General features: G+C 38.4%; 1 protein-coding gene across 5 annotated transcripts in view; it reads left to right on the top strand.

The window, feature by feature from the left end:
• LOC106057633 (proto-oncogene tyrosine-protein kinase ROS-like) overlaps positions 1-26,288 on the top strand; it is a 120,466-nt gene that overhangs the window by 53,204 nt on the left and 40,974 nt on the right. For all 5 annotated transcript variants that reach the window (XM_013214929.2, XM_056032497.1, XM_056032496.1 and 2 more), the window contains exons 3-9: positions 3,320-3,397; positions 15,624-15,668; positions 20,893-20,953; positions 22,022-22,242; positions 23,084-23,171; positions 23,408-23,566; positions 24,347-24,487. In XM_013214929.2, coding sequence (XP_013070383.2) covers positions 3,320-3,397; positions 15,624-15,668; positions 20,893-20,953; positions 22,022-22,242; positions 23,084-23,171; positions 23,408-23,566; positions 24,347-24,487 — 793 coding nt within the window. The remainder of the gene's footprint in view (positions 1-3,319; positions 3,398-15,623; positions 15,669-20,892; positions 20,954-22,021; positions 22,243-23,083; positions 23,172-23,407; positions 23,567-24,346; positions 24,488-26,288) is intronic.

Genomic DNA, 26,288 nt, shown 5'->3' with positions numbered 1-26,288 from the left:
TTAATTATTTAGAAAACTGAATTAAACTAATTTTTGAAAATGTCTAATTTCCGAATTAAAATAAATAATAATAAGACATCTGTAATAATTTTTTTTCTCTGTCTACGGAAATAGATACTTTCAAATCACTAGGAAAATATATAATAATCACACATGCGCACAACGTGGTCAACAACGATATGCATATAGCAATGTTTGTAGTAAACATTATTCGAGCACACAGATTCCAGCTGCAGCCATCGCCTTAAACATACACTTACACAAGCTCATATTAAAGTGCATTAAAGAGATACACATATATATTTTTTGAAAGGGCAGAAGAGTCCACGTGCGAATGAGATGAGCTTGCTTGTGTGGTAGGCAGGGCACGTGGAGGAACAGTTTACTGTGAACCACGTGGGGGAATTACACTGTTAGGAAATCTATCCCGCCATGCTGAAAGTGTTTAATTATGTATTACTTAGAAGATGGGCACTCTTTTATGTTCAAAATTATATAATATAACATCATTGAAGAGATTAGTTTTAACATAACGAGAGCTTAGCTAAATATTGGTGTTGTGCAGTGGAGAGAGAGAGAGAGAGAGAGAGAGAGAGAGAGACCAGGCGTGAAAGTGCAGGTTGGGAGAGAGTTGCTTTGTTTTTTAAAAAATTCTAAAGTTTTAAAACAAAATAAATTTAAAAAAAAAATTAAACTTAAATGAACACGAGTTTAAAAAGCGAAACCAGTTTTTAACAATACTGTCTGTGTACATTTGTAGTTTAATTAGGACTCGGCATCAAAGGGTTTAGTTTATTTTCTTGTTAACTATTAATGCCAAGCTTCTTTACTTAGACAGATTATCCTTGTTTAGTCATTAGCTAATTTCCATGAACATCTAAATCCTAGTGTTATCAAAATAAGTCTCTCCTTTTATCAGTACATCATTTAAACAATGTTGTTTTTTTTTAATTGGTTAGGTTTTTTTTTTTATGTTAATTTCTTTTTCAAAAAATTTTGGTCAGTTTTGTTTTTGCGAGGTAATGTGAACAGATTTTATACTTTGTTATCATTGCTAAGTATTTTGCCCAGCTTATTTAAGCCCAACTTTTTTGTAAGGTATTTGTGGTCATTATTTTGATGAGGGTTTCTTTTTCTTTTGCAAGGTATTTTGGTCAGCTTTTTCGCTTAACGTAAAGTTGATTTTCTAATTACACAAACTTCTCAGCTATTTGTTTGTAGATGAAGAAAGTAAAGAGAGGAGAGGCAGGGTGTGGAGCAGCAATGTACCTTCACTCACACAGCTACTCTCAGCTGGTACAGCCGTGATCTTACATGTTTGCGAATGCCGTCTCAAAAGGCATGGCCACAAAAAAGAGGGATGCAGCGAATGGGAAATCCCGATTTTTTCCTTCATTGGCAAATTTTGTCTCTTTGTCTCGGTCCTAAGTTTTGGTGTAAGAGGTTGAAGTTCATGTAGAGATAGATCTATATACCAATGAAAAACAAAACTCGGCCCTGGCTTGGAAGCGTACTGTAATACTAGACAGCGTAGAAAGTAAGCAGGAAAAAAACACACAACGTAAATATGTATCATTTCATGAGTGTAACACAGAGTATGTCAAGGCGACCTGATCTTCGAGGTAAGGCTAAATCTTCAGCACGTCATAGTTACCAGAGATACAACAATACGTTGGGAATGGAAATGTTGTCTGCCCGTGTCACGCTAACCGAGTATTTTGTAAGAGTCCTTCACCTGGGCTGGGCAGTAGAACGAAGTTGGGCTCATCTAAAGTGGTGTAGAGCTTTGGGTCACTGACGTTTCCCTTCCCCCCCCCCCCCCCCCCCCCCACTCCAGAGCCTCTTCATATACAAAAAATCGGCATGTAGATTTTTTTAAAATCTGCGAATCTTTTCTAACACGAAGGACCGGTACACGTTTTATTTACCCTCCCTCTCTTCCTAGGACTAAAAAAAAAAGCTTTAGTTTAGTCTCTGTTCTACTTTCAAAGAAGGAATGGGCAATTTGAGAATTGTGTTTTGTTTTTAAAATTGCGTGTATGTGTGGTTGCTATTGAAAGCTTCGGAAAACAACATCTGAGGACTTGATTCCCTGGGATTTAAAAACTCAAAACTGTTATGAACATTTAATTACAATTGAAGAGAAGTAATTTAAATTGTTTCTAGAAGAAAAATGCATCCCACAAAAATGTAAAGCAATTAGTTTCTCTTGTTTTTGTTCGTCTTTTTTTCCATTGAAACAAAAATAATTAAGGAACGAAAATAATTAAGGAACCAAGAGAAAAACAAAAAGTCAAGAAAAAATACCTTGTGGATGAAATTCGTTTTCTACGTCACACGTACTTTATATGCGTTGCGTACTTTTATATATATATATATATATATATATATATATATATATATATATATATATATATATATATATATATATTAACATATGACTTTAAATTTACTTTAAAGAAGAAAACAAATGCCTTAGAATGAACCCTTATGAACTGTATCAACTCTTTCTGTGAGTTGGTTAGTGAGTTAATTACATGGAACTATCTAAGCTCATGGTGGGAGTTGAATAATGAATTGCATGGAAAGTCAACTATGAGATCGTTAGTGTGTTAGAGATTAACTGTTTCAACTATTGATTTGAGTTGGTTAGTGAGTCATGGTAACTTCTGACATTATTTGGTCATTATAACTTCTGACTTATATGGTCATGGTGACTTCTGACTTCTTAGCCCATCCAATATAATAGATCTATTATAAAAAAATATCAAATATATTAAATCAATTATCTGTGGCTACCTGATGTTTTTCCATTGTCACAGCTACCATGCAGCACATCCATTTTCTCATGCGTATCCATTTACATTTCATAGATCACTTGACACTTCCTAAATTTATGTGTAATGAATAAAGATTTGGGGGGGGGGGGAATGCATTTACATAGGGCTCTTGGTTTCGGAGTAATGTGAATATGATATTTATAAACAAAAAATGTGAATTTTTAAGTCAAAAAAAAAAAAAAAAAGACATGAAATCATAGCAGGTCATAGCTAGGAGTGAAGAGCCTTAACATTTAGAAAGTAATAGTCAGCTCTTTGCCTTAAATCTACAGAAGAACATTCAGGATAAGAATGAAACGAGAGCTCCAAAGTACATTCTATGTTCCTGCAGTTGCGGACTTCTTCTGGGAGTTTATTTCAAAATATTTACATTTTATTTATAAAATTGTATTTATGAAACATTTGTATAAATCTTGTTCTAAAAGTGCTAATCTTGTTCAAAGTGTAAGTTATTCAGTGTTTTTGTCTTCTGTTCGCAGTGCAACATTGGGTGTCAGCTGTACAAGGAAGCCGTCAGTTCCAGTTGTCCCAAGGTCTGCACATCCTCCTTCAGTCGAGTAAGTATCTATTTATCTATTGCCATTGAATCAGAGGCGGCTCAAAGATGTGTTTTATGAATGGGAAACGAGTAGGATCATTTGGGGAACCTTTATTTATATTTTGTAGATTTTATTAATGCGGTAGCCGCCATGTTAAATGACATGGGTACATTTGGTGATTGAATTGTGAAATATTCGCCATTTACACTACAACCTACAAAGACCCAAGCATCGATCTCAACTTGAAAAGAAGATTGAGAAATGGTCAAGACTAGGTCACGTGAACACGTCAATGGGGCCCATAGTTCGCCTTTATCAAGAAATCAAGCATATTTCGTCCAGAACAAAAAAATCAATTGACAACTTCAATACTTTCTCACGGATTTCCATATTTTGTGTCTGATCAGAGTTCTGTTGTGTTTTGGTTGGAGATTGAAGACAAAAACAAAATTTGTGTCGATAGCTTGGAGAATTGTTTTTTGTATCGTTTTAAATTTATTTCTTGGCCTGTTTCGTTAAATGATCGTCTGTAATCTGAAGGGGAGAGAGAGAGAGAGAGAAAGATATTAACGATTCTGTTTACTTGTATGTAGTTTAAATCAAGTCTCAATTCAGGTTGTATTTGTTTCGCTGTTATTTTTTCATGCAACAGAATCCGACATTTAAGACTTTTTAAGTAACACCTTGCAATTGACTCATCGAATTTTCTCCTTGCTCGTGGGCACACTATACACGTTTGAGAACCACTAACACTTTGTTTGAATCTAGAAATGATAGTTAGCTAATGGAATTCCAAGTAATCAGCTTCCTATTTAATCATGGTTATCATGACCAACGAGGAGTGGAATGTCAATTGAATATTGACTTGATTGCAATCAACGCATTAGATCGAACAAAATAGTCACATTAAGAGATCGACATGTCTTGCAAAGATTTCCTCGTATGAAACAATATCAGATCACAGAAAATGTATTGGAAGAAAACGTAAATTTAGTAAATAACTCGAGACCAGGTCAACAGTTTTAGGTCTTGGACCATTGGAATTTCTAATGTGTGTCCCACGGGCTGCAAAAACTCGTTGAGTTCATTTGAAACGAACATTTGCGGTCTAATGTGAGCTAATTCTTCTAGGTGCTGGTTAGCACCTTGTCGCTGACAAAATAAGACTTATAGGTTGTTGTTTGGGCATAAAATATTTACAGTGAGTTAGAAATGTTGGCTAATTTGTGGACACATGAGATAGCCCCCCCCCTTACTGTGACGACTATCTACTTTTAATGCACCACCAAACATTGAAGTAACAAACTCGACTAGCTTTCTTTTCTATGAATACACAACACTTTATTTCCTCTCTAGTTTCTACCTCACAACCTACACCAACAGGCCTAGCCGCTCGACTGAGCTTCTGCATTCCTGACCTCTCGCTACCCCGCTAGGTTGACCCATTCAACCGCTGGACAGGTACAGAACAGGGGCGTAACTTAAGGGTGACACTCATGCTCCGCGACATACACACACACACACAAAGATCCTTTCACAACATTCCCCCCACCTTTCAGAAGCTGTTGGTACAACAGCACATCAAACTATCCTAAAACTAACATTTTAACTATCCTATGAAAGTGATTTATAAAATAGGAACAAATTTCAGATAAAGTATGAATCACACAATAAAGGAGAATAAGGATACAAGAAAAAATACGCATAAAAATTAAAGGACATGGAGCATAAGGAAGCAATTCATAAAAGAGTAATAAGAAATAAATGTAATAATAAGAATTAGAATAATCATAATAACAGCAATGAAATCAGCTCTTGACGACATTCATGTTTTTCGTTCAGAGCGACTTCCATGTGAATATGTGCGGGTCGTCCATGAAAGTTAATGCACATTGAAAATCCCCGTCAATGTTGTTACACACAATGTTCCTATGTAGTCTTGAAGTTCAAGTTGGAATGCCTAGAGTTATAATTTGTTGCTGTCAGGGTTATCAGGAGATACTGTTCAACAATAGTTAAAATGAAATTTGTTGTTGTTAAAGCCATTGTTGATATGTAGAGTTGTATGTAAGTTGACATGGAATGATATAGCAAAATTAAGCAGTTACCTTTCCTCTTTATAAAAAAGTGAACTTTAATTTTATTTCTCCCACCCAAAGTTGAACATTCAGACACTTACCGTGGACATCCTGACCTTATTTAGTTACACTTAGACTTTGGAGGGTGGAGAAGAACACGAACTTACCGTCCAGGGACTGTTCTAGACATTCCGCGACAATGTGTCTGCAATAACGTTTCCCTTGCCAGGCACCGGTACCACTTGAAACGTAAAGCCCTGAAGACTCAGAGCCCAACGTGTCAGTTTTGCACTGGTCATCTTCTTAGTATTTAATGCTATAAGAGGTGCATGGTCAGTGTGCAGAACAAATGGTGCCCCTGCTAAGTATTTGGAAAACTTATTGATGGCCCACACTATTGCCAAACATTCCCTTTCTATTACTGCATACCTTTTTTCTGTTTCCGACAGTTTTCTGCTGGAATATAATACTGGATGTAATTCACCATGTACTTCCTGCATAAGGCAGGCTCCTAAGCCAACGGATGAGGCATCAGTAAAAAGGGTGAAAGGCTTTGATACATCAGGCAATTTCAGAATAGGTTCCATCTGAAAGGCCTGTCTCAAGTTCTGCAAGGCCTGCTCACATTCATCATTCCATGTGAGCTTCTTGGATGTCCTGAGCTCTGTGTCTGTGTTTCTCCCGTAAGTCTTTGTTCTCGTTAACGAAGTAATAGGTTCCAACAAAGACGCGAAATTTGGGATAAACTTCCTATAATAGTTGCAAAGACCTATCAAAGCTCGCACTTCTTTAAGTGATGTAGGCGTCTTCAGCTCTAAAATTTTCTGCACCGTTCCATGGACAGGTTTTAATTGACCTTTACCAACGACGTGCCCTAAAAATTGGATTTCGCCCATTCCAACCTCTGTCTTACTGGGTCTGGCCGTCAAACCATGCTGTCTCAATAACAATAGCAGGGATTGTATGCCCTCTACATGCTCATCCCAACTGTTGTGGAATAAGCAGATGTCATCCAAATAAGCTACAACATCTGTACGACCCTCAAGCACTCTTCGAACTAGTTTGTTGAAGGTGGACGGTGCATTGGAGAGGCCAAAGCTCATGTAGTTCCAATGGTAGAGTCCAAACGGCGTGATGAAGGCGGTGAGTGGCTTCGCTCTTTCTGTAAGGGGTATCTGATAATATCCCCGAGACAAATCTAACTTGCTGAAAATTCTTGCTTGTGCTAACTTAACAAACAAATCTTCTGGATTTGGCATGGGTTCACAATCTGCCACTGTTACTTTGTTGAGGTGACGGTAATCTACGCATAATCTTATCTCGTCCTTATTTTTTTTTCTTACAACAATAATTGGTGCTGAGTAGGGTGAGTCCGATCTCTCGATGATTCCTTCTTCCAGTAGCTCATGTATTTCCTTTAGCACTGCATCTCTGTGATGTAATGGGATGTCATATGGCCGCAACTTAATCGGTTTTGTCGACGTTAACTTTATGTCATGTCTAATTGTCGTTGTTCTTCCTGGTGTAGGAGTTAATATGTCTTTAAAAGACTCTAACACCTCCAGTATTTTCATTCTAACTCCCTGTGGTGCAGCTCCTATTTTGACATCATGCCAGTCTTCTTTTTCTCTTGGGAGTAGCGGTAATTCTGGACCTACGTCATCTCCATCATTTTCTTCACAAAGAAATGCACATGCTATTTGAGCTATGCCACTTGTCACTGCCGATTCAGTTGTACCATTGTCGTTGGCCAGTTCTAATTCGCAAGGTCGTAGGTGAAAATCACTAAGAATATTTGAGTGAAAAATTTTTCTTTTCCCTCTAATTTCAACTTCATAATCCACATTGGATATCCTTTTCGTGACTGCAAAAGGCCCTTGCCATGCTAGTTGCAATTTATTTGTTTTTGAAGGGAGAAGAACCCTAACTTGTTGCCCGACTTTAAAAAGTCTTAATTTTCGACCTCTGTTGACTCTTTGTCTCACTAGTTCCCCCCTTTCTTCTAGGGCCGCTCTCGCTGCCTGACATGCAGTGACGATTCTGCTTCGGAGATCTATCACTTTCTCGTACGTGGTGCGGCTGTCGGGGTCAATGTTCTGTTTGTACACCAAAGTTTTCAGAATGTCTATAGGGCCCCTAGGCTTTGCTCCATATACTAGCTCAAAGGGGGAAAATCCTGTGGAAGTTTGCGGTATTTCTCGATACGCAAACAAAACGCAAGGAAGAAGTAGATCCCAGTTTTCTGGTTTCTCGGACGACACCTTACTCAGTATACTTTTGATTGTTCCATTCAGTCTTTCACAGACCCCATTGCTCTGAGGGCAATATGGTGAGGTAAATACTTGATGAATTCCTAGTGTGCCAGTTATTTGCTTGGTTAGTTCTGCTACGAACTGGGGTCCTCTGTCTGAGAGAATGGTATCTGGGAGCCCCGTTCTAGCGAACAACATAATCAATGCCGACGTGATATCATCAGCAGTTGTGGACTTCAGAGGAATAGCTTCTGGCCACCTGGTAGCGAGATCAACTACTGTGAGAATGTATCGATGGCCCCTGGCTGACATTGGGTTCATTGGTCCCACTATATCAATGGCTATTTTTTCAAAGGGTTTCTCCGCTAGATCTGTTCGCTGTAATGGAGCCTGTCTTGGTGGTCGTTTGTCTTTAAGCATACAAACCTGACATGACCTAACATAATTTGTTACATCCTTAGTCATATTGGGCCAGTAGAAGGCTGTCTGGATTCTCTGTTTCGTCTTTAATATACCCAAATGACCTGCGACTGACAAGTCATGGGCTTGATGCAAAATTTGGGGTCTATATTTTTGTGGCGCCACAAGCTGTATTAGCTCCCCCTTTGTATCTGTATATTTCCGTACCAACGTGTTGTTTTTGATCAGAAAGGAATGTTCCGTTTTTTTCGACTTCACCACTGATTTCTCTTTGGCCAATTTAAATATTTTCTCTAGTGACAGATCGGACCTCTGCCCTTCTTGAAACTCCTCTGGCGACCACATTTGACTCTCGCTATGAGACTCCCGAATCACACTGCCATTTTCTTCAAGAGACATATCTGTTGCGTTCTCCATTATGCCGTGGTCACTAATCAAAGTTTTTGCTTCAGTCTCCTCTCTCTGTCTTTGTCTAGCTTGTTGTCTGGTCTCCATTAATAGGACTTCTTCTCTGCACCATTTGTTGATTTCACCTTTTCTTAAATGTGGCATTCGTGAATGTATGTTACCTATGATCAAATCATATGGGCCATCTTTAAAAACTACAGCCATCACCTCTCCTTTCACATATGGTGTATTTACAATCACTTTAGCCACCGGCCAGCTGTACCTTTGTCCTCCAAAGACCTCAACCTGCTTCCAGGTCCCTGTATATTGGTCTTTCTCGACAAATGTATCTCTGACTGCGATTAGTGTTGCTCCCGTATCCCTGATAGTCAAGGCTCTCTTCTCGCCTACAAGCGTAGTGAAACAAGTAACTTCCCCATCACCCTTGTTAAGCACTGCAACATAGGCTCTGTTATTGTAATCTGATCTGTACCCCGCTTGTTGATGCAGGCCTCCTCTTCCTCCCCTATTTCTCTGTCGACTATTGTTACAGTTTCTGGCTATATGTCCGTACGTGCCACATTCAAAACAGCGCCTTGATTCTATAGTGGACAAACTCCTAGGCCTCATGCCATCATTCTGTTGCCTAAGTGTGGGTCGAGAACGCTGCCCCACTTGTATATTCGATACATTTCTAGTGGCAAATACAATGTCAGGTTGCTCAGTCTGGCAAGTTACTCGTTTGTCCGGATGAGCAGCCATATACCTTTGACACAGTTCTGTCAAACTTTTGAGATCTCGGGGTTGTCTTTCTTGTATAAATCCAAATAATTGTCCGTCACACAAAGTTAGTACTCTGTCTATTAAGAGGAACTCTTTGAGCTTACTAAAAGTTTTGTCTAGACCGGTCGCGTCAAACCATTTATCGAATGTCGTTGTCAGATCATTAACAAAAACTTTAAAATCCTGTCCGTCTTTGGGTTTCGTAGCGTAGTATCTTCGTCGGTAACCGTCCTCTGTAAAGTCGTAGAATTCCAGTAAAGTCTTTTTTAATGTCTTATAATCTTTCATGCCTGATTCAGTCAGGGTCTGACATGCATCTAGCCCTTTACCCCCTATTAATGTCAGTAGTTGCGGTCCCCAAAGTTCCTGTCGGGTGTCTGTGGATATAGCTATGGTCTCAAATCTACGTATATAAGAGTCTAGGTTATCCATTTGTTCGTCAAATTTGGGAATTTTTTCAAATAGTCGGCTACTACGTCCTAGCATGTCCGTCTTATTTCTTTCTTCTCCTGGCATGTCTGTATTACTTCCCTCTTTACTTACTGTTTTTTCACTAGTTCCTTGTTGGCCTTTTAGTTTTTCTAAATTCAGTTTATGCTCATTTTCCAATTTAATTTTTTCTAACTGCTGCTTCCTATCCGCCTCTGCTTCTCTTTCTTTTCTTTCCGCCTCTGCTTCTCTTTCTTTTCTTTCCGCCTCTGCTTCTCTTTCTTTTCTTTCCGCCTCTGCTTCTCTTTCTTTTCTTTCCGCCTCTGCTTGCTTATCTTTCCTATCTGCCTCACGTTTTGCTCTTTCACTTTCCTGGTCTAGGCAATTCTGCACCCACTGGTCAAGCTCTGTTCCCGATAACCCTCTTCTCTCTCCCAACGCATAATATCTTTCTACTTTCTCAACTTCACTAATAGTTTTCTCCATGTCAACACCGCCACACACCTCAAAGCTAAAATAAAAATGATTGAACTAGTAACCTGGCAATGGAAATACTTACCCACTACAAGGGCTACAGCAATACGTCTTTTACACTATTCTACAGCTAATTGGGAGTTGATTTTTTTTAATGAAATAAGGAACGATAAAATAGGTACTGTCAAATTTTCATCCATATAGACACAGGGCAAAAATAAACAGATTTTATGTTAGCGATCTAGAAGATTAGAGTAAACAGAATGTATGCACTACCCTGTCACATCTAATATATAAGTATTTATGATCACAAGAGAGTCTTGCGCTTGATACGACAATGCGCCCTTTACCCTAGGACACTCTCTACTGACAATAAACACACACTAGAACAAGCTATACAATAAAACAATCAACATCTACACATCATACATTAAAACTATTAGCTGAATGTTCAACTCAATACTCAAAACCCCCAAATATTAACGTTAATTTTGAAAACGAGGAAAGGTAAGCTACTTAGCTGCTGGATGTTTCAATGTTGCTGTTTCTCCTCCTTGAACACACACACACAGTTGTCAATGTGTCCGAGGAGCTCACACTGGTCTAAATGGTTGCAGCTTGAATCTGTCTACGTTTCACCCACACGGAAATGGAAATACTGTCTTAGATGTCAGACACTGCTTTAGTTAAAGTGTCTTCTAGGTTGCATTGATGACGTCACTATGCAGTCCAATGTTAATCGATGTACGATGTACTAAAAGTGCAACTCTAAGAGGTAGACTAATGCTTTTCGCTGCTATATATCATTGAAACTATACAGAACTCCTGCCACAAGATAGGCCTATTTGTTAGTCAGATACGTATGGATATGAGATACAGTGTATTCAAAGTACCGGTATTTCACACGCAGGTATCAAGACTTGCTAGACTGTATGTGACAACTATCGGTGTAATAAAGCCAGATATTAATTCCTGGCGTGCCGAACAAGGCGACCGTTATACACTATAAATACCAACAGTGGACACTGTAGGGCTGGATCGAACTGCTGCTCCACCAAACATGTGACGACTATCTACTTTTAATGCACCACCAAACATTGAAGTAACAAACTCGACTAGCTTTCTTTTCTATGAATACACAACACTTTATTTCCTCTCTAGTTTCTACCTCACAACCTACACCAACAGGCCTAGCCGCTCGACTGAGCTTCTGCATTCCTGACCTCTCGCTACCCCGCTAGGTTGACCCATTCAACCGCTGGACAGGTACAGAACAGGGGCGTAACTTAAGGGTGACACTCATGCTCCGCGACATACACACACACACACAAAGATCCTTTCACAACACTTACCTATTGTGGTACGGATTGGCGGACATTCCAGACTGGGCTTCAAGATCTCGAATCTCCACCAAAAGCCTCTGAGTTATTCACCTGTTGAGAGCCTGTTTTACTTTTCATTGTTAGCTTGTAATCAAACTCCACCACTCGTTCGTCTCCATTGGGGCGCCAACGATAAGACCACAAGTGGGAGCTGAAATAGCCTGAACTTTAAGACTCGTCTAAATACACCTCGCTTGGCTACAATACCAGAACTCGGTCCGTCATACAATATTATAGTTATTACAAATTACAGATCTAAAATTTTGAAAAGTGGTCCTCGGCGACATTTTTTTTTACCAAAGAACACAATGACCTTTCAGACATGGGGGATTTGACATGACGGCATAACGTTACGAATCTTACTTTCTTTTAGCCCGGTATCTTACGAAGCCTGACTTCTAGGAGGTCATGCTCATGAGTCTTACAAAGTCTACTTTTTATCAAGTTATGCACAGGAGTCAATACAAGTCTTTTTTTTTTTTTTGGACGTCAAAAGCCAACTACACATGTTCGTCTCATCAGGTCATTGATCCATGTGTGTTTCTACTCTTTACTTATCCAATGCCTTGGGACGCTATCGACACATAGAAATGTTTTTCTGAACTTTTTAAACGTAGTCGACTGGACATCAGGGTAGCCCCCCCCCCCCCCAAGTCAAATAGAGAGGTGGATTTGAAACACTAGACAGTTAAAAATGTACATTGGGTCAACATTTGTGTGGTGACACTCCTCCTCCTCCTTTTTACATGCATGGTGTCTGTGACGTCTGCCAACCGGTGTCTCCTTTCGACCACGCCATCTATCTTGCTTTATTATTTCCGGAATCTTGCTCTACTTTCGAGCCCCAATCTTGTTTCCTTTAATAAGATCAAATTTAATTTTTTTTCACTCTCTATAATCCGGAAGCCATTTTAGATTTCCGTGCTTCCTGCCCCCCCCCCTCCTCTCTATCGTGATTGTGATGAGGTGAAACTGAAAGTTAATAGAAGAAGAAAAAAAAAACATCTCGGAGAAACGAGGGTCGAGAGATCGAATACTTTGACAGGACAAAAAAAATCGAGGTGAAAGAGTAATCGAGTTTCAGAAATCAAGCACGTGATACATTTTTTTTTTTGGGTCGACATGCCAACTAAAGAATGTCAACAATCCTCTAAAACTATATGTGGACACCAGAATGCAATGCAATCCAGTTGTACATTCTGAGATTGTTGCTATATTAACAAAAGGTTTGCCGAGACTTGACCGAATTATATCAAGAAAAAAGAAATTCTTAAGAAATTTTCTTGACATCATTTTTTGTGTGGAAAAAGGGTGGGGGTATCTTTCCGCTTCGTGATGGTAAAAAATGTTCAGTAGCTGACGCAATCAATTTCTGATGCAATAGCCCGCTCTTAACCTCTTCTGTTGTAATCAGGGTTTTACAATACAGTCTAGAAGAGAGAGAAGAGAAGAAAGAGAGAGAGAAGAGCATGAAGAGAAAATGGTAGAGTAGTAGTAATGATGAGAGAAAATAGAGAAAAAAATAAAAGTGAGGAGGGAGAGACCGATTGTAGATAGTAGAAATAGAAGAGAGAGGATAAAGATAGTAGAAAGTGAAGAGAGAGAATGAAGATAGTAGAAAGAGAAGAGAGAGAAAGAAGATATTAGAAAGTGAAGAGAGAGAAAGAAGATAGTAGAAAGAGAAGAGAGAGAATGAAGTTAGCAGAAAGAGAAGAGAGAGAATGATTATTGTAGAAAGTGAAGAGAGATAATAGAAAGAGAAAAGAGAGAATGAAGATCGTAGAAAGAGAAGAGAGAGAAAGAAGATATTAGAAAGTGAAGAGAGAGAAAGAAGATAGTAGAAAGAGAAGAGAGAGAAAGAAGATAGTAGAAAGAGAAGAGAGAGAATGAAGATTGTAGAAAGTGAAGAGAGATAGTAGAAAGAGAAGAGAGAGAATGAAGATTGTAGAAAGAGAAGAGAGAGAATGAAGATAGTAGAAAGAGAAGAGAGATAGTAGAAAGAAAAGAGAGAGAATGAAGATTGTAGAAAGTGAAGAGAGATAGTAGAAAGTAAAGAGAGGGGATGAAGATTGTAGAAAGTGAAGAGAGATAGTAGAAAGTAAAGAGAGAGAATGAAGATTGTAGAAAGTGAAGAGAGATAGTAGAAAGTAAAGAGAGAGAATGAAGATTGTAGAAAGTGAAGAGAGATAGTAGAAAGTAAAGAGAGGGGATGAAGATTGTAGAAAGTGAAGAGAGATAGTAGAAAGTAAAGAGAGAGAATGAAGATTGTAGAAAGTGAAGAGAGGTAGTAGAAAGTAAAGAGAGAGGATGAAGATTGTAGAAAGTGAAGAGAGATAGTAAAAAGTAAAGAGAGAGGATGAAGATTGTAGAAAGTGAAGAGAGATAGTAGAAAGTAAAGAGAGAGAATGAAGATTGTAGAAAGTGAAGAGAGATAGTAGAAAGTGAAAAAAAAGAGAAAGCGAGAAAACATAGGTTAAGTGGAACAAAATAGACCAACTCGCATTTTTCGTATCTAGCCGGCCAACTTCATGATGGCACCCAATGCACAAACGAATGAATAAAGCTGTTTAATATTATAAATGAGAAACAGGTTAACAGCTAAAGATATCCTACATTTCTACAGATAAAGGATTCTCTCCTAAATGCCCGTCTCCTGTCTCTGAACTCCCAACAAGGACCGAGGTAATTGCATTGAAGCCTAGCTCTAAATCTCAGCTGTAATCCCAAAGCGATACATTTTGTCTAGCTGCGTAACGTCATGTCTCCAGGATGTGACGTCACTATACATCAGCCATGTCAGGTTCTGTCTACAACGGCCAGCGCTTCCCCAACTAATAAAACTCCCTACCCTGATTCATGAGCAGATAATCAATCCAAGATGGTTCCAGGAAACATCCAGGAAGCTGTTGCATTCTGCATTCCTTAAACACTAATTATTGGAAATGTACAAACATGGAGGGGAATCCATATATAGCGAGCTTTATTAGTGTCTTCAGTGTACAGAATACGGGCGTATTGTGAAGTGAAGTCTTTGAATCAACCATTGAACACTTTTCAGCACTGTAGAACCAAAATTCTATGCACTTTCGCTTGTAGCAAATCATCCCATTGTAGTTTCTCTATCCAGGTCTCACATTCATGGAAACACATGGATCCTTGATCTTAGGTTTACACGGTTTACGAAAACGGCTTTAACGATTTTCCTAGAAATTGGACACTTGAAGTAATCGATGAGAAAAGAACTACTACTACTCGTTGACCACAAGAGGAATTCTATAGTTTGACAATTATAAGTTTTCAAAGTACAAAAACAATTTATTAAAATCTGGTTAGAGGACTAGAAAATCTTGATCTTGAACTGAATACGTCTTCGGGTATTTCCGCATGAGTTGAATAAATTAATGTTCAGGAGCTTTTGCGCGCTGTCTTCTAAGTCTTGATCGATAGGCCTATCATTAGAATATTATAAAGTCTATTAAATGTATACATTCTTTTCAACATTAGAGAGGATTCGTCGAGGTAAAAAATGTTCAACTTTGTACAAATATAGCATTCATTAGTTACTACCAACAAAATAATGGCTCTATAAGATGTATAAAGGAGTAATAGTCTTTTTTTTTAAAGCATTTTTTTAGTTTATTTTTCTTGTTTATGATGTAGTTGCCAGGCAACATTCGAATTGTTAATAGTTTCATCCTTGACATTGTTTATTTTTGTCTGTTTTGTTCCAAATCTGAATTCTCTTTTCCTTTTCTTACGTATTTCTTTAGGTTCCATTATATGGCCACCATATTTCTTCATGTAGCTTTTTCTATTCTCTTTTCCATCATGTTATTGCCTAAAGAATATCCATTGGAATTTCAAAGTGTAAACAAATGACAAACTAATGTGAAAAACGTTTGCTACGAAATCCTCACTAGTTGTGTCGTGATAGTGTGTCTCAGATATTGTATGTTATGCAATGTGTCCGGCCTAGTTATATCATTTATTTTATTGAAAAGATCAACCCAAACAAAACCTCATTCCCTCTATATTTCAGATGCTGAACACTACAGGAGTGACCCAAGCTCCCAGTCAAGATCAGGTAAAAGGAAGTCATTATTATCAAATGTATGGACATTGACATTGGCATATGTATGATGGATGGATAGATAGATAGATAGATAGATAGATAGATAGATAGATTGATTGATTGATTGATTGATTGATTGATTGATTGATAACCTCCTCCACAAACCCTAATAAAACTCTCACACAAACTCTCACACAAACTCTTACACAAACTCTCATACAAACTCTCACACAAACTTTCATGCAAGTTTCCTCTTGTAAAATGTATCATCACCTGACAACTAAACATACAAGCCCCCCCCTTCCCCACTGATTTGTTCTCGCTTAATTGAAGCAGACATTACGTATGCTGATTTCTAACGGGTGCTCTTACTGGTTACGAGCTGCCCTAGTGTCATCACAAATCTCCCCTCCCTTTTACCTGCCCATTCCCCACGCTGTTTGTTTCTCCCCCAATCACCACTTTCAGTGCTGCACTGACGAGGTAGATAGCAACTAAAAGGGCAGTAGCCGAGTCTCGAGAATACATTTCGGGACAAAAATGCGATGCACGAGAAGATGGCGGCAAGAATATTAAAACAAAATAATAAAAGGAAACCAATAATAAAAATTCTTTACCGCACGGCTAGTGAAACTACAATATAGATCTCGTGGCTTACGCGTCTGGCATAGAGGCCTCTTGGGAATTTGCATTTATCATTATTCATAAGGGGAATTAAGACCCACTTCAGGAAAAGTCTTTTATCTCGTTGACCGAGGAAGTCTCGCGAGATGTGAAATTAAATAGAGGCAGGCTGAGAGGGGGCTGGGGAGAAGCTGTGGAATGGACTACATTGCAATTTGACCACCAATTGGTTGGTTTGTTGTATTTGAGGCAGATGGGATATTTCTTGAAGTAATTAGTGCAAGAGAAACGGCATCGCTCAAATTTGACTTCAAGTCCAAATGATTTAAAAAGTGATGAGATCAGAGTTATTGAATGAGTTCTTCTTTTGTACTTAAAGCATTTTGTTTCCTTTGAAAGACAGTGTCTGACTCTAAGATAGAGAGAGAGAGAGAGAGAGAGAGAGAAAGAGAGTGAGAGAGAGAGAGAGAGAGAGAGAGGGATAGAGAAAGAGATAGAGTGATTACGGTAATTTCTATTTCATGATGTTAAATATTGTTTTGGAAAAAACGGAGGGGGGGGGGCAAGAAGCAAAAATCACAGCCAGACACAACTAGGTTGTCATGTTGTAATTAGCGGAGCGCCCCACCCCCACCCCAACACATACACAAAACACCCTACTCACGACCTACATCTACCCTGTGATCCATCCATAACAAAGCAAAGAGGGAAAGCCATAGACAACTTTGCTTCACTGGTACTAACATGTCATTACGACATGACTAACGTACCATCTTACCTGGACCTTCTGCCCCCCCCCCTTTACCCTGTCACTGATGCTCCCTCCCACTTGATGCCCCACCAAGATTTCCTCTCCTCTGCTTCACCTCTTTTTGAGCTTAAGAGATCCACTTGCAGCACTTGTGTCGACTCTCCTTTAAGACCCAATGAAAACGTGCAATTAATGGACAGCTACACGTGTTACAGAAGATGCTTGCCAGAGGTACATTGAGTGCCAGTTTTAGTCATTCTGAAGCACTCCATTGCATACACACACATGTATCTCAGGGGGAAAAAAGGAAGAAGTCCTTCAATACTGTGAAGAGACGAAAGCTGAACTGGTTCGTTCATAATGTAGGACATGGCTCACTTTTAAAAGTTATCCTTCAAGGTACAGTGGCGGGAGCAGGAAGAAATGGGTCGTCCAAAGAAAAGCTGGATGGACAACCTGAAATGAACCGGCCTCTCTGTCGCTCTCTCTCTCTATCTATCTATCTATCTCTATCTCTCATTGTATATTGCTAAGAGCAGCTGCTGTCCAGAAAATGTACAAGGGATAGATGAGATTATTATTGAGGGCGCGATGACTGAGTGATTAAACTAGGCTTCCGAACTTGGGTGGGTTCGAATCTCGGTGAAAACTGTGATTTTGAGCTTTGGGAGTTTTAGGGCGCCCCGAATCCACCCAACTCAGCCTGTCTTTAGTTGGGGGAAAGTAAAGGCGTTGTGCTGACCACTTGACATAAACATTAGAACGCATGGTCTAAAAGGGGAATGAAAGTGGTAAATTTAAAGTCTAAAGAAACGATACAACTTCTCATGTGACTAAAGAGGCCGATCCTTGATGCACAAATGAGATCACAACTTGGGCATTTGGGCATTACCAGACACTTCAGCATTTTCAGCCTTCTTTCTACTTGTAGCGTGTATGCCAACAGCAATCCAGGAGCCTTCCTTTATATCTTGTTTTATGTGCTTCTCTTAATAATAATAATAATAATCTTTATTACCTATATGGAAATTTGTTTATATATATATATATATATATATATATATATATATATATATATATATATATATATATATATATATATATATATATATATATATATATATATATATATATATATATATATATATATATATATATATATATATATATATATATAGTATATGTATATTCCATGTCAATAAGACATTTTAAAACCTGTACAATTATTATGACCCCTATTCAAAATCACAAAACGTCTTTTACGATTATTCTCTATGAAGGGAAACGTGTCTTTCTCTTTTATTTTCTGTCTTTTTTTTTTTGTTCTAGATCGATTATCCGGCCTACATTGACCTATCCTATACTTGTAGACCTACTAGCATGATACCATAAGAGAGAAATCTCAGCTAATTTTCGGTGCTTGCTTTCTCTCCCCCCCCCCCTTGAAAGCTTCGGTTAAAATAATAACTCTATGTAGTCTGTTCCATATCTGTGTTCCTATGCTGCCTTTTTTAATAACTAATTATAAAGTAATGTCTTAGTATATCTAATTCAATTCTAGTAATTATCACTCTAGTTTTTTAAATCCTACTGTCTGTAAGGTAGTCATTACATTTTGTTTCCACGGCTATTTCCTTTTTGACGTGAGTGCTTGGCAGATGTTGGAAGTAAAGCGTCAGTTTTCATATTTTCTTATGCGCCTGATCCTTGTTCTCGGTAATTAATTGTTTTTATGCTTCACATTCGATATTTGAGGTCAGTCTGATCTGACCTTTTTTATGTATATCGCCTACATTCACCCCCCCCCCTTTTTTTTCTCTTTCTCTCTCTCACACACACACACACAAACACACACACTCTTAACAAATATTGTATCTCTGTTTCTCTCTCTCTCACACACACAAACACACACACACTTAACAAATATTGTATCTCTGTTTCTTTCTCTCACACACACACACAAACACACACACACTTAACAAATAATGTATCTGTTTCTCTCACGTTAGCTTTCTTTGTACGTTTAGTAAAACTGTCTCACTTTTTATTCTTCCTAATTCTGTAGTATTCTCTAATTCTCTAGTATTCTCTAATTCTGTAGTATTCTCTAATTCTCTAGTATTCTCTAATTCTCTAGTATTCTCTAATTCTGTAGTATTCTCTAATTCTGTAGTATTCTCTAATTCTGTAGTATTCTCTAATTCTCTAGTATTCTCTAATTCTCTAGTATTCTCTAATTCTGTAGTATTCTCTAATTCTCTAGTATTCTCTAATTCTGTAGTATTCTCTAATTCTGTAGTATTCTTTAATTCTGTAGTATGCTCGAATTCTCTAGTATTCTTTAATTCTGTAATATTCTCTAATTCTGTAGTATTCTTTAATTCTGTAGTATTCTCTAATTCTGTAGTATTCTCTAATTCTGTAGTATTCTTTAATTCTGTAGTATTCTCTAATTCTGTAGTATTCTCTAATTCTGTAGTATTCTCTAATTCTCTAGTATTCTCTAATTCTCTAGTATTCTCTAATTCTGTAGTATTCTCTAATTCTGTAGTATTCTCTAATTCTGTAGTATTCTTTAATTCTGTAGTATGCTCGAATTCTCTAGTATTCTTTAATTCTGTAATATTCTCTAATTCTGTAGTATTCTCTTATTCTGTAGTATTCTTTAATTCTGTAGTATTCTTTAATTCTGTAGTATTCTCTAATTCTGTAGTATTCTCTAATTCTGTAGTATTCTTTAATTCTTTAGTATTCTCTAATTCTGTAGTATTCTCTAATTCTCTCTCTTCTTTACACGAGTTTTTCTCTCTCTCTCTCTCTCTTTTCTTTCTTTTTCTCTCCCTCTCCATCTCACTAGATTAGCTCTTTTGAAAATATGTCTTGTCTTGTCCATAAAGCCCATAAAGTCCAAGCACATACAACTGCTGGGGAGTTCATTTAATCATAACAGAGGAGGATATCAACAAAATATCTCGAGGAAACTAAGAATGAGCAATACAGAAACGTTATAACTATGTAGCGGTGACTTTCAACCTTCTTTGTAAACATTCTTAACATATGTGAATAGTTTGAGCTATTTTCATTGCAACTTTCTCTCCCTCTCTCTCTCTCTGTCTCTCTCTCTCTTTCTCTGTCTCTCATATATATATATTCTTTCTTTCTTTGTCCCTCGCGTTTTTCAATATTTCTTCTTACCCTCTCTCTCTCTCTCTCTCTCTCTCTCTCTCTCTCTCTCTCTCTCTCTCTGTCGCTCACTTTCTCCCGTTTCTCGCTTCCAATCGAAATGTCTTTTTAGAGTGTGTGGGGGGGGGAGAGAAGAGGGGTGGGGAGAGTGAAAGACTGTGTGACAGAAGCAAGTAGAAAGACCCCCAACTTGGTACTCAATCCGATCATGTCTGACATCACTATGTAAATGACCAGTTGGTCATTACGTAGGTCATTAGTTCTAACTGACTAAACTGAGTGATCGGTTTAGAGTTCTGTCATTCGGTGTATGTCGCTGAACAAGACAACCATTCCCGTGCATCAAACACACACACACTATTTCAGCCACAGAAGCACATACACCTAAGTTGATACTCACTCACACATCGACACGTTGAAAGTATATACTGAGTAGGACAAAACGAGGCCCAAAACTGTTCGATTTAGAACCTCTGAGCAGTATACCTGTTGAAGAACTTAGATTTAAAACCAGCTTAAAGATTTAAAACCGCTAAGCTGTACACCTGGTCAAAAACTGTTCGATTTAGAACCCCTGGGCTTTACATCTGCTCCCAGGCACCTCTGTATCGAGACTGCACGTGCCATGTCACATCTTTAACCCATGCCATCCTCTTTTTTTTTCCCTTCTCTGTACAGATGCGCAACTGTATTCAGGGATGTATCTTTGCACTGGACAAGTACTCTGAGGAGATCAGAGGTAAGTACATTATCATCAGATGGAAGGATTACGTGAGAGAGAGGGGGACGGGCCATGGTCCAACACATTTATTAATAAAATATTTGTCATGGGGGGAAAAAAAGAACAACCTGAACTGGTAGCAGGAAGATAATTAGTCTACATCGATACAAGCAGCACCAAAAAACTGATATGTTTGGTTATGTAGTCTGTTGGGTTTGTAGATAGGGGCTTTTGGAGTAGTAAGATATTAGATGCTTTAGATAAGAACTCTATGTGTATTTGGTCTTCAGGTGTATTAAGATATTTAGTGTACAATGTTTATTTGGGTGTATGAGGGTATCTGGTGTGTTAGGCCTATTGTTTATTAAATCTCTTAAATTTCCATTGAATTTCCAAACTTCCATACTTCCATAGGAAGATTAGTTGATAATTTGCCAAATTGAAGATTTGTTTTCTATTAGAGGAACAATAATTACCAGGGTCTCGTTCTTACGTGAGTTTTGAGTGTGATTAAGAGTAAGAGAGAGAAAGAGAAAGAGAGAGAGAGAGAGAGAGAGAGAGAAAGAGATCCCAAATTTAACAAGCTATATAAAACAAAACGAAAAGTATGAGCATAAAAAAAAAAGAAAAAGATGGAAGCATAATTAAAACCTAATTGGGTTGTTACTACTTAGAATGTGCTTAGCTGTTATAAGAACCATACACCGGTACACTATATTTGGCGATTATGTTCTTATAGTTGGCCCACACCAGTAGTGAAAACGAAGCAGGCTTCTAACATTATCTGACGGGGCACTAATAGGGTTTGATTGGGCATATCTAATTACGTGGCCATGTTCTCCTGGTATTAGCTTAGACACCTGTAAATTTTAAACGGTATGGCAGGGGACATAATTACTTGTGTATGCACAATATCAACATCTATGTAATCTAAAAGCAAAACATAAGTGGTACATGTAACCTTTGAACTAAGACATCGCTCTTGAATGTCATGTCATGCTTGACATATGATCTTAGTGTTAATGACAGACGTGTGTAGATACTAATCATCCATGTCTCCCTCCCGCCTTTATTTTATTTTTTTAGATAAAATCGGACACCTGGACCAACCCCTACTGGACATCTCTACTCTCAACTCATCTTCCCTGGTCCTGAAGTGGAAGACCGCGGTGCTGGAGAGTGTCGTGTACAAAATCCAGAAGAAGATGGTAGGCATGGACAGCGGCTGGCATCTTCACGACAAGGTTTTGTTCCGAGCAGACGGGAGGATAGAGTTGTCTTCCTTGCATCCTTACGTCACGTACAAGGTCAGAAGTTAGAACCAATGAAATTGTGTTTTACTGTAATACTGTCTGACAGTGGCCTAGCAACCATGGCGCCAAAGGGCTAATTGCGCATGGGCCGATGACTAATTGGGGTTCATTGACATGTAGCCTTTTATTACTTCAATGAAGACGTTCAAGCGTTGGGTGCCATGACGTAATAGCTTGTAAAAGGTTGAAATGTCTTGATGTAAATGTACTGATACTTTGAGGGGGAATGGATTTTTGTCACAGTCAACGCTGAGTTTCTATAGGTGGCATCATACTCTTGAACCCGGGTTCACGATCACTATTTGTTGATATTAACAATCTATGATATTCTCTAGTTGATTGATTTATAGATGGATGTCTTCTTTTACTCAGTATCCCAAGTCTAGTTATTTAGGACACACGTACCCGCCCCCTTTTTTTTTTAATAAATATGATTTTTAGAGCGTATGGTTATGGTAAATCTCCCGTGCACTGGCCTATACAACCAACGAGAACTCACAGAAGACTCAAATTTTCAAATTATTCGAGAAATTAAAAAACGATATAGGTACATATGACGACCTGTACTACGATCACCTTGCCCTTGCTCCTTTCTAAAAAATGACTAATTCTGTTAATTTTGACGTACACTCTACGTTTTGACCTGTGCAATGACCGCGGACGACTTGCTTTGACTCCGACAAGCTTCAAGAGGATTGCCACAGAGAGTTTTAGAGAATGCTACCTGCCCAGCAAGACTTACGGCGGGTCACGGAAGGCTAACCTATTCAAACCTATTCACCAGATATTTAGATTGGTTTCATTGCTGTAATATTGACTGTTGTCTGATCTCCAGTTTAAAGTATTGGCTCTGCTCTCGTCTCTCCCTGACCATATCATGTACTCTAACGAGACAACGGAGATAACCACCTTACCGAACGGAGGTAAGAATGAGTTACTGGCCCTATAAAAAAGTATTAGACTTGTCCAAATCCTAGTAGCATTAGCATTACAGTTTATTACGTTCTATGTATAGTTACATTTAAAATAGATAGAAAGTTTTATTATGACCATAGTCGGTAGTCAGTATACATTTAAAAAAGATAGAAAGTTTTATTATGACCATAGTCAGTAGTCAATATCAATTTAAAATCCATAACATCTACAATTCTGATTGCAGCGCCCTCAACAGCTCCCCGCATCACCTCACTGTCGGCGCCCTCGTCTAGGGTAATCTCACTGACCTGGTTACCTCCCCTGTTTACCAATGGTAAACTGTTGAGTTACAGGATCTACGTGGAGCCACTGAACCACCCAGTACTCAACGCAACCACCATTGGTAAGTAGAGAAACTGCTTGGAACAGCTGAGTTAGTCATTCATTCAGAGAACATCAGTAGGCTACATTTCTTTCTAAAACAACAAAATTGGATTCGGCTAATTGAAGGTATCACTTAATAGAGCTAAGGAACAATAGGAAAGTTTAGGACTCGAAATTCTCGATAGTTCTTAATCCTTTCTCATTTTATTTTTTGGGACATAGAGAAATAGTTTTAACCCTTTCATACAGAATGCTCTGATTACATTAATTATTTGCTGATGTAGATTTCTTTGAAGATAGTTCTCCTAAACAAACACTTATTACTTACTATTTTTCGTAGCCTTTTGCGGCATCTAGCTCTACACCAAAGACTATAAAATCCCTTATATTTTTTGTTCGAGTTAGTGTTAGACTCCTCATATGACACTCGCCCCTTATACTGCTAATGGCCACCTCTGCCTACTACATATGACTTAAGCCTTTGACAAACGATTTCATGTTTTTTCAGTTGACGCCTATGACATTTTTTCTCTACTAAAGCACCATCTTCAAACACATTTTAATGAATTGTAAACATTTATATGCTTTAGCTTTTTAGTTCTCCTAATGTTGAAGGGTGAATGATTTGGGCAGTTGTACAAAGAAAATTAACTCATGGAATAAAACAAGTTGTTTTACTGTAGGGCTTCGTGACCCTGGGTTGTGGTGGTCTTATAGCTTCATAGTGCTGCTTGACTAACATTGGGCTGAGGCCTTATCGTTAAAGTCTACTTTCCTCCTGCCAACACTTCATCCACAGAGACTCCTTGGAATGCCAGCTCTTGGCTCCTGAGCCAGCTTCAGTCATCTCTTCAGTACAGAATCTCCCTGTCGGCTTGGAATGCCGAGGGGGAGGGGCCAAAGGAAAGCCGCACCATCGTGACCCCCAGTCCAGGAAACTGTGAGTAATGAATTGTTTACAACCTTGTAGCCTTTAGTGCCTTTGTTTTATGACGTCCTGGTCGCGCTGCTCTTGTTTGCTCATCATTCTATGCTCTTGTATTATTACCGCACGTCAAGACATCTTTCATCCGACTGTACAGAATCCTGAGCATTTTCAGAAATCGTTAAAAATATTATCATTCTTCGTTTTCAAGAAATACTTACACCTTAACAAATTTACTAACGGTATGGATGCGTCCCATAATCCTAGTGACGGTATAGTTTACAGTTTCATTAAGATATAACAGCCCATAAAGTATACAGCTTAAAGGAGGACCCAACATAAGTAAAGGTTTACCAGCTTGCACTGTGTCCTGAACAACAATCAGTCAACTTGTTCATAGATGTTACATTCACCTATTGTGACCTTCTAACATCTTACAGATAACTTCCTTGTTCATAGTGGTATAGGAAGTAGGATTCAATTGGCAGCCCATTATAATACACTATAAACATTATTATTATTATTATTATTATTATTATTATGTTAGAAACGAACGAATATTCATTATTTGGCACTGCCAGGGTCGAGTTTCGTTAAAGAGAAACAAAATTCATCGTAGTCCCTTTATTAGTTTCCACTGAGGAATTTTCTGGTGATGTGGCAGGTCTGCAGCAGTACCGCCCTCGTTATTATTATTATTATTATAAACACAAGTTGATACGAAGCTGTAAGTGTGTACTGAAACCCTAATGCTCTATATCTCTTGTTATTGACTTTGAACCGCCAAGTTCTTTACATACACAGACACCTTGTGGTGAAGTAGTTTAGAAACATACTAACATCAGCTGTCACAATATATTATTTAGAATCGTTACCCTGAAATAAAAGGCGAGTACTTTAACATGAGAATAGAATCAAGTAGATTGCAATGCTCCAGTAGAATCTTGTTTGAAGGTGGTAAGAGATAGAGGCCAGGTACCCCCCTTAAACACTGAGATGTCCGAGTCCCTCCAAGGCTTTTCGTGTCATCAAGCTATGAGCCAATAATTGTGGGCCTCTGGATGTCTTCCACTGGTCGATGTCATCAAGCAAGCCTACTTGACCAGATTATGACTCGATTAGAAGTCTCAACACGGACGTTGTCAAGGAGCCATGAGAGTGTGTCTGAAAAAAAGTTGTAAAAAAAAAAAAACAACATCAGACAAGAAATGAATAAAGAGGAAGAGGGCGCTGTATTTCTACCAGACTCCCACAAACCTCAATGTACTTTTATCCTTTAATAATTGTGTGTTGTTAGTAATACTAAAAAAAGTAAAAAATCTGTTGAGGAGGGACAATGACAGAAATACAAAAAGTGCTCCCAGGCCTAGTCTATACCAAAAAGTAACTAAGTAGCCCTTTCAGATCCTTTATGATTCATGGGGTAACAAGGATAGATGATGTAAAGCTCATCTGTTTCTATGGTCAACGGTTAACGAGGGTGTCATTCTTCCAGCACAATGACCACCCACCCTTACTTCCTCAACGTATGTCATTATAGACGGCTGGACTCGTTTTAAAGTTCCTGATGTTCCCAGTCATCACAGGGATTCGAACTCGTGACCCCTCAGTCCGGATAGCAACGTGCTTTACCATCAGCTGCCCAGTCTCTATCAAAAGCATTACCAGGACGAGACAAATAGGCAAGGTACAAACTACTGTCCCACTCTAGTAAGGAAGCTGAGTTAATGCAAGAGAGTACAGTACGACCTGCATTGTACATCCAGTGTTGAACAAGAGATACAGCTTATGCTAATTATATTTCTACCGCCTTTGT

The sequence above is a fragment of the Biomphalaria glabrata genome, chromosome 6 (assembly GCF_947242115.1).
Source record: "Biomphalaria glabrata chromosome 6, xgBioGlab47.1, whole genome shotgun sequence".
Taxonomy (NCBI): Eukaryota; Metazoa; Mollusca; class Gastropoda; family Planorbidae; genus Biomphalaria; species Biomphalaria glabrata.
The sequence above is the reverse complement of the archived record's forward strand: the minus strand, read 5'-3'. Positions and strand labels throughout refer to the sequence as shown.